Source organism: Panicum hallii, chromosome 1 (assembly GCF_002211085.1).
Source record: "Panicum hallii strain FIL2 chromosome 1, PHallii_v3.1, whole genome shotgun sequence".
NCBI lineage: Eukaryota > Viridiplantae > Streptophyta > Magnoliopsida > Poales > Poaceae > Panicum > Panicum hallii.
Genome location: NC_038042.1, coordinates 24,399,137 through 24,415,791, shown reverse-complemented (window position 1 = coordinate 24,415,791; position 16,655 = coordinate 24,399,137). Strand labels below are relative to the sequence as shown.

Genomic DNA, 16,655 nt, shown 5'->3' with positions numbered 1-16,655 from the left:
GCGCGATCGGTGGTCATGGAGGTGCTCGGGCCTCATCCGACGCGCTTGTCGCCGACCTCTCACAGATCCCAGGTGAGGTGGCGGAGCTCATCACCGATGGAGTCTTCCACGGTGCCTCGGGGGTGTTGACGTCAGTGGCGTCGCACTACCTGACCCTGGACCTTGGGGCAGCCGGGAAGGGACCTAGCCGCCAGGTGGTTCACCGACCAGTTCTGTGAACTTGAACAGAGCTTGGAGCCAGTCGCGATGGCAATAGCGATGATACGTGGAGTTGGCGAGGGAGCTCGACACGTGGAGAGCGAAGTGACTCAAGGCGGAGGCAGCGTCCAATCTACAGAAGTCAGGTTGAGCGCTGCCCCAGTTGAGCTGCTCTTGATTAGGGAAATCCTCCAGTCGATCCTGCAACGCGGCTTCTCTCATCCATATTGTCAGCCAATGCGGACGAGCCGCTGCAGTAGACAGTTTTATGATTAGCTTTTGTTTTTAGAAACTTGGTGCGGGAGGCTTAAAGGAGCCCCCGAGTGAACATCCTTAAGTGTTTGTAGTTACTTTAGCTGATGTTTGTTTTAACGATGTTTGGGAAGCGTGTCCTGCCCGTATCCCTTTGTTTCCTAGAATGACTTTTTGCTTACACTTTCCCTTTTGAACCTGCTCACTAACCGTAGGCTGCAGCGTGTAGCCTGGGGCTGGCCCGAGTGGCATCAACTGCTAGTTCGCCATAGGTTGTGATGAGGGCTCGATAGGTTAGGTGGCCCAATAGAAATCACTTAGGTAGTGCTGGAGGAACGAGTCACCCTTTCGTTCGGGTGAAAAGATGTTGCCTTTCTGTACGTGAGTTTTAGAAGGAAAGAGGGGGTAACGGTGCGCATGGCGGTGTACCCCCATGGGGCCCCTGAGCGACCCGGGCCGGGAGTGCTCAGGCCGGGGCACTATAAGAGTCGTCGTTCGAACAAAAGCGTATGAAATGACTGAATTTAGGGGAAGAAGCGATGCAACTGCTAAATTTTCCAAGTGTTGGTGAGGATGGTGCCGTTGCTGTCCTTCAGAAGGTAGATTCCTGGCCGGACCACCTCCGTGATCATGTACGGTCCTTCCCAGGGTGAAGTGAGCTTGTGCTGGTCCTTGGTCGACTGCGCTCTCCTCAGCACCAAGTCGCCGACTTTGAGGGTTCTTCCCCGGATCTTCCTCCCGTGGTACCTATGAAGGGTCTGCTGGTAGCTTGCCAAGCGGACCAAGGCCATTTCCCGAGCCTCATCCAACAAGTCGACCACGTCCTGCTGAGCCTCTGCGGCTCGGTCGGGGCCAAAGGCCTTGACCCTTGGGGCGCCATGGTCTAAGTCGGAGGGTAGCACGGCTTCCACCCCGTAAGTTAGGAAGAATGGGATGAATCCTGTGGACCGATTGGGAGTTCTCCTCAGGCTCCAGAGGACGGCTGGCAGCTCTTGGACCCACCGGCTAGCAAACTTGTTGAGCTGGTCGAAGATGCGAGGCTTGAGTCCTTGGAGGACCATGCCATTCGCCCTTTCTACCTACCCATTAGTGCGAAGGTGTCCGACTGACGCCCCATTGATCTTGATCCCGTACCCATCAGCGAAATCCAAGAACTTCTTGCCCGTGTACACCAAACTGGTAGACGATGTCAAGAAAAACTTGACAGCTTCTTGGGAGCTTGGCTTGACTATCGATTTTGCCTCAATCCATTTGGTGCACTTGTCCACCGCGATGAGCAGGCGGGTGGAGCTGACAGGAGCCTTCTTGAGTGGCCCGACCATGTCGAGACCCTAGACCGCGAATGGCCATATGAGGGAGATGGTCTGAAGCGCCTGCACCGGTAGGTGGGCCTGCCAGGCGTAGAATTGGAACCCCTTGCACGTGCGGATGACTTCTTCTGCGTCACGCAGTACGGTCGGCCAGTAAAAACCCTTGCGAAAGGCCTTACTGACCAGCGACCACGGGGCTGTATGGTACTCACAAATGCCTGCGTGGATCTCCAAGAGGAGTTCCTTGCCTTGTTGGGTCGGGATGCATTTATTGAGCATCCCTACAGGCGACGGGCTCGGCTTGTATAGCTCATCGTTGATGGCGACGAACATCTTGCTACGCCGGGCGATCCTTCGTGCCTCGGTTCTGTCGGGTGGGAGGACCTTGTCGAGGAGGTAGGCCAAAAGAGGCACCCTCCAGTTGGTTACCGCTATGTCGGCCATGGAAGTTGCAACCTCCATCGCAAGGCAGTTGGGGCCCCCGAGTGCTTGGTCGGGGGTCGTCTGTTCGGGGGAGACCCGGCTAGGGCCCCCGGGTACCAGGTCGGACGACCCTGGAGGAGGATCCGGCTTAATGTGGATTGTAGGTGTGTGGAGTTCATTGAATAAGACTCCACTAGGGGCGGGAGCCCGCTAGGCTACCATCTTAGCGAGTGCATCAGCATCATTGTTGTCCTTCCGCGGGACATGATGCAACTCGATTCCTGAGAACTTGTCCTCCAGTCTGCGCACCTCCAGGCAGTACGTGTTCATGAGGGAGCTCTCGCAGTTGGATTCCTTCATGACTTGGTCCACTACCAGCTTAGAGTCGCCGTAGGCGTAGAGCCGAGTGGCCCTGAGCTCGATAGCAATGCAGATGCCATTGATTAGGCCCTCGTATTCGGCAATGTTATTCGAAGCTGGGAAGTGGAGGTGGATGGCATAGCGGAGCCTATCCCCCTCGGGCGAGATCAGCACCATGCCAGCCCCCGCGTCGGGTGCCAGGACCGACTCGTCAAAGTACAGGGTCCAGTACTCGTGGGTGATTTCTTGAGTCAGGGTTTGGACCTCAGTCCTGTGACACGCTAGGTGTCTAAAAGACTAAACAAATATCCAAACCATGAAATCAGTCACAAAAGAGCAAGAGAAGTATAAAACAGCCTATCAAATCTACCTTCAAGCAAATGAATATGTGTATATGTATATATGCATAAACCTTTGAACTCTTGCAAACAAACTCTTATAACTTTCAAAGTTGATCACAACTGAATCTAAAAATTTAATGGCACATCTGTCATATCAAGAGCAAAAAAAAGTCTAGTTAAACTCAAAGGCTAACAGTGCAAGAATTCACATGAAATGACTTGTCATTTAAATACTTATTTTTGGAATTTCAAAGTAACTTTTTATGCATTGCTCAAATGGACATAATCATAAAAGAGCAAATGTTTGTCTTGAAAATTTGAAGAAAAATGGTATTCAAATGTTTTTTATTTGACCTTGGAAAGAATGAGTTTTAGCTCCTTTTTCCACCCAGATCCTGCAGTTTTTATTTTTCACGCTTAAGTCCCATCACCTTCTCCCTCTCTCTCCTCCTTAGCCTCCTGCCTCCCTATCGCATGACCGTGGCGCCACCTGGCTGCCGGCGCCAGCAAGGAAGCTACACCCCTAGTTTTGCCCCTAGTTTCGCCTTCTCCAGCAGCTCGAGCCAAGGCCACCATCCCTCCCCTCGCGCCTATAAAAGCCCCAGCCGTGGCCCTTGAGCTCATCACCCCAACCCCAACTCCGGCGAGCAGTCACCTGCGCGTGGACGCACCACTCCGCCCCCACATTGCCCAAATCAACCCTCCCACATCCTTCTCCACCTCACACCGAAGCTGCACAGCTGCCCCTACGCCCTCTTCCTCACCGGAGCGCCTCCTCCACCACCCGCACCCGCCGCCAGCTCTGTGCCACCGCCGGCTCGGTCCACCCCAGTAACACCCTAATTTTGAAATTAAAAAGCTTATTAAAATTTTGCTAGAGTTCTCTTAGGACCCTAAGGTTTTTATCTTCTCATTTTGATTTTAGAGCATTTATCATGAAATAAAAGCAATTTAATAAACTATAAAACAAAATATAAGGAACTATTGGATTTGTGCATTTCATGCCATATTGCATTGTTTTATTGTTTCTCTTCCATTTGAATTAAAATTTCAAATTCAAATTCAAATGCATTTGCAAAGCATTTCTGTGGCAGAACCAACCTAAATTACACCGGCTCAAGTACGCGAGTCCTCTCTGGAGGGCTACCTCGTGCTTCAAACGGTGTAATCCTATTGGCCTGTCGGGTAACGTCCCGATAAACCACCGAATGCAGGATCCAACAAGGTACCTCACACGAAGGTGAGTCCAGAGATATAAATGCCAATACATTTTACACCACAGGCAGATATAATACAAAAATTTTACAAAGCATCAGTAGCTCCCACTGAGGGGAGATTATTACAAAACAGGTTTAAGTTATAAGTCAAGCAGCAGAGTTTAAAAGCGTAAACATTGTACACGTCGTTATTACAGATATTATGCTAGCCCTGGCATAATATCACTCGGCGGAATCTGTGTTGGCCGGGGATGGATCCCACTCCACGGACCAACTATCAGGCAAGGGGTAGGGCCATGGTGTAATGAAAGCTGGCTCATCAGGGAGATTACCTGAAGTAGATCAACAAAAGCAAGGCTGAGTATACTAATACTCAGCAAGACTTACCCGGAATTGGGTATACCTTTAGCCCATAACTAGACTCATGAAGGCTTTTAGATTTAGGTAGAGTTTTTAGCTGAAAAGCAACAAAGAGTAGATCCTTATTTTCAACTTTTAGCTTTCAGGTTCTAGTGGATTAACCATTCTAGGTAAGCATCTATAACTATTCAAACATGGTAGAATCTTTAATCAAACACCATCTTTGATAATCACAAAGTTGCTCTTGTTACTCTATGTGGCAAAGGGGGTAAGCAGTCTCATTTATCGTGAGAGGTGGACGATTCCTGAATCGAGATTCAAAACCTTGCAAGGATAACCTAACACACACGCTTGGAACACCAAAGGGTCGTTCCGAAGCAACCGTTTGCCTTTCATTCCGACTTGTGGATCAGGGCCACCACAAGCGACTGCAGGACCATACGCACTTCCAAAGTGCAGGACGTACGTCTGTAGTGCGACTACAAAACCCGTACTCCTGGTTGCCCAGCAACATGTATTCCTACACGTCGAACAAAGTAACCAAAAGAACCAAATACATGTGGTGGGGGGTATGTCCACTCCTCGGGCCGATCGGTTACTAGGCTTACCGCTTACCATATTTCATGGTATGTGGCTAGTACTTTCAAACGCTTAACCACCGCTACCACACACTGCGGCCTTATCAAATTTATCAAAACAGACGGGGTACCATCTTGACCATGATACCTCATAAAAATCCCGTCCGTCATCCTTATAATGATAACAGGAATGTAAACATCACAATTCCTATATCGCGCGAGTGACAGAAAATCACTCGACTTCTACCGGTCCTATAAGCAAAAGCAGCTATTCGGACTCAAGTGCTAGTGTTCAATACATAGGTTCCTGGAATTATGCAACTAAGGTTTCCAAACAACTCCTAAGAACTTAATGCATATAGATATATATAAATAATATAGGTTGCAGTGTAATAAAGTAGGGGTTATGTCCGGGGCTTGCCTTCGCTGGTGAGGTTGGGGTTAGTCAAGTTATTTTCTTCTGAATCTTGGTTCAGGGCTTCAGAGAAATCCGCAACGAGATTCCCGGGGTCTTCAGAACAAACTCCTTCTGGTTCCGGAATCAGCTGCTAATCCCCGTCAGCGAGAGTGCTTGAGTCTGTATGAGATGCAAAGTTACAAGTTATGGAATGCATATACTTTTATGTTATTTCACAACAAAGTTGCAATCCAAACAAAAGAACATTACATTTCGACAAATAACCTAACTACCCTGCACTGGGCAGTCATTTATCGAGTACTAACTAAACTAACTAGTCTCGTTAGGCAACAGGGTGGGTTACCCTAAACATCCGATTAACTACAATAGGTAGCATATCTGATTACTATAAGCAACACTAAATACACCTAGCAATCTCCATTTATTTTATTAGCTAAACATTGTAATTAACCTTAGGTTATTACTTAATTATGGCTAACTTTGGATTAATTAAGCAATCTTATATTAGGAAAAGTAAATTAATATTTATGAAACTTATCCTAAGTGGGTTTAATTGAAATAATATTACTCTAAATATTTTATACAATAGATAATTAGAACAATTCACTTAATTAAATAATATGTTTAACTTGAATAATTTTTACAGAGCAAGATATTTCAAAACAGGAGCTACAAACTTTACTGAACATAGATTGGTATTGGATCTAATTATTGTAGTTTTATTGGAATTTTATTCTAAAAGGAACTAAGCCACAAAATTACACAAGATCAAGATTGAAATTTCAAGATGAAATTATATCTGGAGTTTTACACTAAAACTAGGGTTCAAAACTTAAGTACACCATAAACTACTTAAGACTAGCATTCCAGAAAAGTTTCATAAGTTTTCATGCCTATTAATTATTATTTATGAATTATCTTTGAATTTAAGCTTGAAATTTATAACTCAAGTTATATTGGGTTTCTGATTCTCAAGTTTTTATGATGGATCATACTTATAAAGATCAAGTTATGGTAGAAATTTCATCCCTAAATATGCACAGATGCTTTTGAGATTAATTTGTGAATCTTTCATGAACATATAACAAAGTTAGCAAAATACTCTAGCTAGAGAGCTGATCTGAGCTTCAAAAATTTACACAAGGCTACTTACACCACATGTAATACATGCTCCAAAAACTAACAGCAGCAAGGCTATAGATCATAAGATTCAATTAAAGCATTTCTTTACTTGTATTTAAAATACAGAACAAACTATGCACTTTCATGGCATGGTTATGAAATAAAAGTTGTAGAATTCATCACAAGGATTCTAACCCAGCAAGTTTCGTATTTTTGTGATTTTTCTACTGTTTTCTATGCATTTTTAAAGTTCACAGTAGGAAACTCAAATAAGCTTTACAGAATAGTCCCTAGATTTAGCACAAAACCCCCTGCAATTTACTTGTCTTCTCCAATGGAGCCCCTGGCCATGGTCAAAGAGGAACGGCGGCATTTGACTGGCCAAATCCGGTGAATCTCGGGTCACAATGGCGAGGGAAGAGAGGGGGATTAGCTAGAGGAGATCGAGGGCTACCCGGGGAAGTGCTTGGTTGGATTTCTAGGGTGGCGTAGCAGTCGGCCCGCGTGGAGCAGGCGGCCGGCGACGGGGAAGACCTCGATGGCGGCACACCGGCAAGCTGGGCGACGAGGGTCTGGTCCAATAGCTTCAGGGGACCAAGGGGAAGCTTCCAGTAGTGTTGGTTTGGGCGGAGGAGAGCTGTAGGGATGGGTCCACGGCGGCGTCGAGCTCGCCGGTGTTACAGGAGCAATGGCGACGGCGTTCCGGGGGCTAGGGGAGAGGAAATGACGAGCTGATGGTAGGAATGGGTCGAGGAGGTCCTAGTGGTACTGATGCACCCACAAGATAGAGCTCGAGGGCTTCAATACTTCTTCCACGCGGCGGGCGGCGAACTGAAGAAGACCGGCGTTCAAACGGCGCTGACACTGCCAGTACCTCGTGGCATTCGGTAGGAAGGCCACCATAGGGGGTTAGGAGCGGTGGTAGGGCTGTGGAGCGACGCATGGAAGAAAGCTCAGCAGGAGGTGGCGCTCGGTATGTTGTGTCGGCGATGAGCGGCGGGAGTAGAAGCAGAGCAGAGAGGAAGCGAGGCCGACAGAGGAAGAAGAAAGCAGACAGTAGTCAGAAGGACTTGTTTGCAATTTCCTAAAAAGTTCAGGGACCCCTCTGTAAACTAAAATTTCCCACTGCTACAAGATCCTAATGAGAAGAATGTCTAAAGCAAAGTCGTAGAGAATTTCAAATACTACAAGAATGCTTTTGGGTTCAAGTTCAAAATCTCAAAGGATACAGTTTTATTTTAAACTTTTGAACACAACTCAATTTATAAACTTTTGTTATAATTCAAACAAAATGCTTTAATGTTTAGGGTCTTTTTGCAAGATTGCCTGCAGTGTAATCATGACTAGGATTTTTACACTTTAGCCCTTAAGTAAAACTAAGTTTTACTTTTATCTTTCAACTATTCTATATGTAAGCCCTTATACCTTTGTTTCAATTACACATGGGTCCTTAGTTTCCAACAAAAGTCTATTTTTTTCTTAAGTTTTATTTACTATTTGTACTTTTCTTCTCTATAGACATTTAATTTTGACATTTAAGAGCATTTTTTTACACAATTGCACATAAGAACTTATAAAATTCATAATTTACAATTATACCCCTAGTTCTTTGTACAACTTATATACACCTTAGCATACATACAACTTATTAATACCTAGTGTCTATATTTCTAATTACCTGAATGTTACAGCCTTCCCCCCTTAAAAAGAATCCCGTCCCGAGATTCTGAAGCTGAGCAGAAATGGATAATTAGATTTGGGGATTGGCTTGAAGGAAGTCTGGGAAATTTCGTTGAAGATAAGACTCTGTTTCCCAAGTTGCTTCTTCTTCGGTGTGATGATCCCATAAGATTTTGTACATCTTAACGGCCCTTCTTCTGGTGAGTCTTTCCTTGGTATCCAGGATTCGAAGAGGTTGCTCGATGTACGATAGATCAGGTTCAATCTCAATGGCACAGGTCTCCACGATTTCGGTGGGTACTTTGACACATTTCTTAAGCTGAGAGATATGGAAGACATCGTGGATAGCAGCCAATTGAGACGGAAGGCGAAGTTTGTAAGCCACTGGGCCACAAACATTGAGAATTTCGAAGGGTCCGACATATCGAGGTGCTAACTTCCCCTTTATACCGAAACGTTGAACACCTTTGGTAGGAGATACCCGGAGGTAGACAAAATCTCCCACTTGGAATTCCAGAGGTTTCCTCCTCTTATCTGCGTAGCTTTTCTATCTGGATTGAGCGGTTTTAAGATTAGATTGAATAATCTTAACCTTATCTTCGGCTTCAACGACTAGATCTGGTCCGAAGATTTTGCGTTCACCGGTCTCAGACCAACTCAAAGGAGTTCAGCATCTGCGACCATATAACGCTTCAAAAGGAGCCATTTGAAGACTAGCTTGATAACTGTTGTTGTAAGCAAATTCAGCTAGAGCAAGGCACTTGTCCCAACTTGTATTATAGTGAATAATACAAGCTCGGAGCATGTCTTCAAGAATTTGATTAACTCGCTCAGTCTGCCCATCAGTCTGGGGATGATACGCGGAGCTTCGAATCAATTTGGTCCCTAGAGCTGATTGCAATTGCTCCCAAAACCGTGCAATAAATTGGGGCCCTCGATCCGAGATGATGGTTTTTGGAACCCCATGTAATCGAACGATTTGGTCCAGATAGACTTCGGCATACTTCTTAGCAGAGTAAGTGGTATGCACAGGAAGGAAATGAGCTGTTTTGGTAAGTCTATCAATGATTACCCATATGGAGTCATGCTTTTGAGATGTATTGGGAAGATCGACAATAAAATCCATGCTAATGTCTTCCCATTTCCATGACGGAATGGGTAATGATTGAAGTGTACCAGATGCCTTGAGATGACTGGCTTTGACTCTCTGGCACGTATCGCACTCGGATACATATTTAGCAATTTCTCTTTTCATTCTGGTACACCAAAAATGTTGTCGTAAATCTTGATACATCTTGGTGCTACCAGGATGAATAGAGAACTTGGATAAATGTGCTTCGTCAAGGATTTGCTTGCGAAGCTGATGATCTTTAGGTACCACAATGCGATTGTTGAACCACAGGATTCCTTGATGATCAGTGCGAAAACACTTATATTTGACCTCTCCTATAGATAGCTTGGATTTGATAATTTTGACACCCTCATCATGGAGTTGAGACATGATGATTTTATCTTGCAGAGTAGACTCAATGGATAACAGATTCAGACTACCTTGAGGAATGATCTCTAAATTGAGTTTCCTCATCTGATGGCAAAGAGTGTCACTGAAAGTTGTTATGGATAAACAATGACAGTGTGCTTTGCGGCTAAGGGCATCCGCAACCACATTAGCTTTGCCTAGATGGTAGTGTACCTCAAGGTCATAGTCTTTAATCAATTCTAACCAACGCCTTTGCCTCATATTTAGGTCAGCTTGAGTGAAAATATACTTAAGGCTCTTATGGTCAGTGTAGATATTACACTTAGCGCCCATAAGATGATGTCTCCAGATCTTGAGAGCATGGATAACTGATGCTAATTCAAGATCATGTGTTGGATAATTTTGCTCATGAGTCCGAAGTGCGCGGGATGCATAAGCAATGACCCGGTTATTTTGCATAAGAACACAACCAAGGCCAATTCCGGAAGCATCGCAATAGACATCAAAAGGCTGAGTATTGTCTGGCTGAGCTAGCACTGGAGCAGTCATCAGAAGCTTTCTCAAGGTATGAAATGCTTCATCGCACTTATCATCCCAGCGGAACTTAACTTCTTTCTTAAGTAGCTCAGTCATGGGTTTAGCTATCTTGGAGAAATCTGGAATGAATCGGCGATAATATCCCGCCAATCCAAGAAGCTTCGGATTTGATGGACTGAAATTGGAGGTTTCCAATCCATAACCTCTTGGACTTTGGTTGGATCAACCGATATGCCTTCACTAGAAATAGTATGTCCTAAAAATTTCACACTATCCAGCCAGAATTCACACTTCGAGAACTTGGCATAAAGGCGATGATCACGTAGTCGTTGAAGAACAACACGTAAATGCTTAGCATGGTCTTCTTTAGTTTTGGAGTATATTAGAATGTCATCAATGAAGACCATGACGAATTTATCAAGTTCCGGCATGAATACTGAATTCATGACATACATGAAGTATGCCGGTGCATTGGTAAGTCCAAATGACATAACCAGAAATTCATAAAGTCCATATCTGGTCGAGAAGGCCGTTTTTGGAATGTCACAAGGCCTAATCTTGATCTGATGATAACCAGAGCGTAAGTCAATTTTTGAGAAGACCTTAGCTCCGGCTAGCTGATCGAACAAAATGTCAATGCGGGGAAGAGGGTACTTATTTTTTATAGTAACCGCATTGAGTGGACGGTAATCGACACATAGCCTTAGGCTATCGTCTTTCTTCTTAACAAAGAGAGCAGAACAACCCCAAGGTGAAGCACTTGGACGTATATATCCCTTATCAAGAAGATCTTGGAGCTGAATTTTTAGTTCTGCTAATTCATTTGGAGGCATGCGATACGGCCTCTTTGAAATTGGAGCAGTGCCCGGTTGAAGTTCAATGATAAACTCGATGTCTCTATCTGGTGGCATTCCAGGCAAGTCGTCTGGAAAGACATCGGGGTATTCACATACTATAGGAATATCCTTGACTTTGATATCTGTGATAGCATAAGTGCAAGGGTGCAGACATTCTGGCTGAGGTAGATAAAGAGTGGTGATCCCATAGTATGGTGAATCAATTTCAACAACTCGGGAAGAAATATCTAGCCGGACTCGATGTTTAGTCATCCAGTCTGTTCCAAGTATAACATCAATACCCTCCAAACTTAATAAAACCAAATCAGTTTTAATTTCTTTACTTCCTAACTGAATTGGCACATTTCTACTCATTTGGTTGGAGGTGATTTTTCCTCCAGGGGTAAAGATCATATATGCCCCTTGAGTGAAACAAGGATCAAGTCCTATCCGGGTACCACAGTTGTTACTAATAAAGCTATGTGTTGCTCCGGAATCAAATAAAGTAACAACTGGTTTATGGTGAATAGAAAATGTACCCGACATGACGGGAGCTCCATCTGGAAGTTCTGCCAGAGCGGTGAAGTTAATTCATCCTTGTCGGACTTGCATCACCGGTTTCTTGCCCTTGTTCTGGTTACCCTGAGTAGAGCCTTGCCCTTGATTAGGTTTCTTGGGCCGCGGACAATCTCGGATAAAATGATCCGCACTCCCGCAATTGAAACAACGATAATTACTGCCTCTCTGTGGCACTTGTTGAACATTTGGCCGTGGGCCAGATGGTTGTGATTGTTGCTGAGGAATGTGAGGTCTATATCTTCCCTGCTGTTGGGGCAGCCTGAAAACCAATCTACCAGTTGGGGCATTCCGCTGCGGTGCTCTGAACGGTGTATTGGGAACAACCCGATACCTCGGTGATTGAGCACTCGAGGGTCCAGTAGGAGTCTTCCTCTTCTTCTCAACATGATGTGCTATGATGCAATCTTCTTGAGTTAAGGCCATATTAACCAGCTCGCTGAAAGTATTAGCCTTCACAAGATTTAGGCGTTCCTTGAGCTTGGTATTAAGGCCTCGACGGAAACGATCTTGTTTCTTGGCATCGTTATTCGCATGATATCCCGCATATTGACACAGATGATTGAAATTCTGTGCGTACTGCAGGACTGTACTGGTGCCTTGAGTAAGAGCTAGGAATTCATTCAATTTTCGCTCCAGCAATCCCTCCAGAATATAATGTGCTCTAAAGGCTGCCTGAAATTCATCCCAGGTGATAACATGCCCTGCAGGTTGCATGGCATAGAAATTGTCCCACCAGATCCGAGCAGCACCACGGAGTTGCTGGGCGGCAAAGGAAGCTTTGCTTGAGTCCGCGCAAGGTATTGTCAATAGAGCGAACTTCGATTCAATAATATGGAGCCAATCATCGGCATCCAAGGGTTCTTCAGCTTTACTGAAGAATGGAGGCTGGGTACTGATGAAATCCTGGTAACTGGCCACGGGAGGATTGCGGTCATCACGACCTCCGCGGAACTGTTGATGTTGCTGATTCTGTTGTGCTTGAACCAGCAAGTTGAGCAGTTCAGTTTGCCGAGCCATAACCTCGGCAAGGTTAGGAGGTGGCGGTGGCGGTTGTTGGGAACCGCTAGCCTGATCTGCCCGGAAACCTTCCGGGGTTCCGCGCGTGGCTCCAACCATCTGAAACAAAGGAGATGTCCATCATTAACCATATAGCCTTACTCCCAATTTCAGAAGATACATGACTTAGATAAACAATACACATATTCCATTCAATCATCTCATTACAGAATCATAAAGATTGTGAACAAGATGATAAAATAGGAAACTTATATTACAACACTGATCTTGATCGTTCTCCACCTCACACATCCGAAAGATCCCTACGCAGGCCATCTATGTTACAACAAATGGCATGAGATCTAGCTAAGTTACACACTACCTAGGTTATTACACTCCCATATGTTACATCTAGCTAGTCGACGATTTACGACACTAGAAATCATCGAAATTGCCTATAGACGACTGACTGCCAGAGGGAGAGTGATAGGGACTAAGAACTGGGTCCCCATGCTCAGAGTCAATCTCTAAAACACCCTCAATCTCTTCTGGATCTTCTTCTTCTTCCTCAGGTATTATGGGTATAGCGGGAAGTATCGGTTGCTGCTGCAATTCCTCAATGTGAGCCTGGGCATCATCAGCTTCAAGTATCAGATCATGAATTTGTGCCTGTAGGAATTCAATAACAGTGTCACGCTGAGTGATAATATGATCACTCTCATTGATCTGATCTTCCCGATGAAGAATTTTTTCATCCCTTGCTGCAATAATTTCATCCTTTTGCGTTACCAAAGCTTGTAATTCCACTATTTGGGTCACTTGACGGTCAGCATTCCGATAGTGGCTTTGAGCCACACCAGTTATCTGATTCATACCGTGACGCAGTAGAATCTGATAATGATGTTGCACATCCATGAACCTGGTAATGATACGGACGGTTTCTTCAGCCAGATCTCCTAGCATATGACCAAGATGCTCTGTCTGAAAATTCCATTCCGAATTATCAGGATCAATGGTAGGAAATAAACCAATAGGATATGCGGCAACTTCAGTCGGATGCTGATTGCAGAGAAGTTTGATAGCTTCCAAGGCAGCAGTTTCAAGGGTATCAACCAGGCGATATCCAACCACTTCCACTTCTATGGGATGCCATGAGGAGCGGAAAGGGTGTTGAGGAATTATCATCTTAACCCTGCACCGAGTAACTCCTTCCTCACGATATTCTACCCCATCGTATTGAGGAGGCTCTGTATAGTGGAACAGACTTAAGGATTCCCATAAGAGACGAGGAAACCCTTCCCAATGTAAAGCATTGGTGTGGAAGTGCCCCTCCTGATCCCAAAAGGCATTGGAAGGAGCAGCCATTTGCGACAACATTGCAAATGGTAAGATATATTTACCCTGCGGAAAGCTCACAAGGTAAATGGATTAAGATAGTTGATTCTGATAACAGCAAAGGCTGGAAATCAGATGGATACTTAAGAGCTAAAGATTGCTATTTACCCCAACTAAGAAATACCAACATGTTACTTATTTCTTAAAACAAATTTAAGCATTCATTGGATTAAGGAATTATGCATGCACGCACTAATCGATCTCACAACCAAAAATAACTGCCAAGTAATCTTGGTCTTACGTGGTTAGTCTCGGTGGCACAATATAAAAACGTCTCTCTCTATTAACTAGTCGATAAGTTCTATCCGTTCTAGTTGCGTAATCGTGGTTAGTGTACCTGCAGAAAACCACAATACATATATATATCCAATGAACCTTTCATGCCAGCATGTCATGAAAGCGTTCCCATTCATTACTGCTCACTATAGAAACAGCATCTGTACTATTACCGCCGTACAGACAACGTTAACATACGTTATCGAAACAACATATTCACGGGGGTACCGCAAAATGCGGGGGTATGAACAGCGATCGCCATACCCTGCGCCGAACCATATACTCCCAATGTAGTCAACCGAAGTTGGTACATTGGCAGCATCTCAAGTAGGCCACTGCTTGAGAAACAGCGTTCGGTTCGCATCACCGACAGGAAGGCCAAGCTCCCTCAGTTGGCTAAGGATCCTTACCTTCTTACCTCACGATCGAAGATGTCGTTACAGAAAGTAAGGTTGGGTTGTGCATAAATTTAAGTTTCAACAGAAAAGTAATGCCGGAAGTTAGAGTTATATATATATATATGTTATAGCCACCTCTAATCCCCTTAATAACATTACCCTAGGGCTTTACGTACTATACATAAACCTTAACGAATCCAACGTAGTTCGCAAATACTTGACTAATCAAATTTTATACTATAAATTATTTTTAAGGCTAAATATATCTCCAGGGTACACTTGTTAGCTCTGATACCAGCTGTGGCAGAACCAACTTGAATTACAACGGCTCAAGTACGCGAGTCCTCTCTGGAGGGCTACCTCGTGCTTCAAACGGTATAATCCTGTTGGCCTATCGGGTAACGTCCCGATAAACCACCGAACGCAGGATCCAACAAGGTACCTCACACGAAGGTGAGTCCAGAGATATAAATGCCAATACATTTTACACCACAGGTAGATATAATACAAAAATTTTACAAAGCATCAGTAGCTCCCACTGAGGGGAGATTATTACAAAACAGGTTTAAGTTATAAGTCAAGCAGCGGAGTTTAAAAGCGTAAACATTGTACACGTCGTTATTACAGATATTATGCTAGCCCTGGCATAATATCACTCGGCAGAATCTGTGTTGGCCGGGGACGGATCCCACTCCACGAACCAACCATCAGGCAAGGGGTAGGGCCATGGTGTAATGAAAGCTGGCTCATCAGGGAGATTACCTGAAGTAGATCAACAAAAGCAAGGCTGAGTATACTAATACTCAGCAAGACTTACCCGGAATTGGGTATACCTTTAGCCCATAACTAGACTCATGAAGGCTTTTAGCTTTAGGTAGAGTTTTTAGCTGAAAAGCAACAAAGAGTAGATCCTTATTTTCAACTTTTAGCTTTCAGGTTCTAGTGGATTAACCATTCTAGATAAGCATCTATAACTATTCAAACATGGTAGAATCTTTAATCAAACACCATCTTTGATAATCACAAAGTTGCTCTTGTTACTCTATGTGGCAAAGGGGTAAGCAGTCTCATTTATCGTGAGAGGCGGACGATTCCTGAATCGAGATTCAAAACCTTGCAAGGATAACCTAACACACACGCTTGGAACACCAAAGGGTCGTTCCGAAGCAACCGTTTGCCTTTCATTCCGACTCGTGGATCAGGGCCACCACAAGCGACTGCAGGACCATACGCACTTCCAAAGTGCAGGACGTACGTCTGTAGCGCGACTACAAAACCCGTACTCCTGGTTGCCCAGCAACATGTATTCCTACACGTCGAACAAAGTAACCAAAAGAACCAAATACATGTGGTGGGGGGTATGTCCACTCCTCGGGCCGATCGGTTACTAGGCTTACCGCTTACCATATTTCATGGTATGTGGCTAGTACTTTCAAACGCTTAACCACCGCTACCACACACTGCGGCCTTATCAAATTTATCAAAATAGACGGGGTACCATCTTGACCATGATACCTCATAAAAATCCCGTCCGTCATCCTTATAATGATAACAGGAATGTAAACATCACGATTCCTATATCGCGCGAGTGACAGAAAATCACTCGACTTCTACCGGTCCTATAAGCAAAAGCAGCTATTCGGACTCAAGTGCTAGTGTTCAATACATAGGTTCCTGGAATTATGCAACTAAGGTTTCCAAACAACTCCAAAGAACTTAATGCATATAGATATATATAAATAATATAGGTTGCAGTGTAATAAAGTAGGGGTTATGTCCGGGGCTTGCCTTCGCTGGTGAGGTTGGGGTTAGTCAAGTTATTTTCTTCTGAATCTTGGTTCGGGGCTTCAGAGAAATCCGCGACGAGATTCCCGGGGTCTTCAGAACAAACTCCTTCTG

The 16,655-nt window shown here is 44.6% G+C and overlaps 1 protein-coding gene across 1 annotated transcript; it reads right to left on the bottom strand.

Annotated features, from left to right (window-relative positions):
* Positions 1-998: 998 nt before the first annotated feature.
* Positions 999-1,511, bottom strand: LOC112896530. Its single transcript, XM_025964546.1, has one exon. The coding sequence runs from the start codon at positions 1,509-1,511 to the stop codon at positions 999-1,001; it is 513 nt and encodes a 170-aa protein (XP_025820331.1).
* Between the last annotated feature and the right edge of the window lie 15,144 nt (positions 1,512-16,655).

What these genes read in the sequence shown, in the direction of transcription:
- LOC112896530 (XM_025964546.1), bottom strand. Translation starts at nt 1,511, where the DNA reads ATGGTCCTCCAAGGACTCAAGCCTCGCATCTTCGACCAGCTCAACAAG.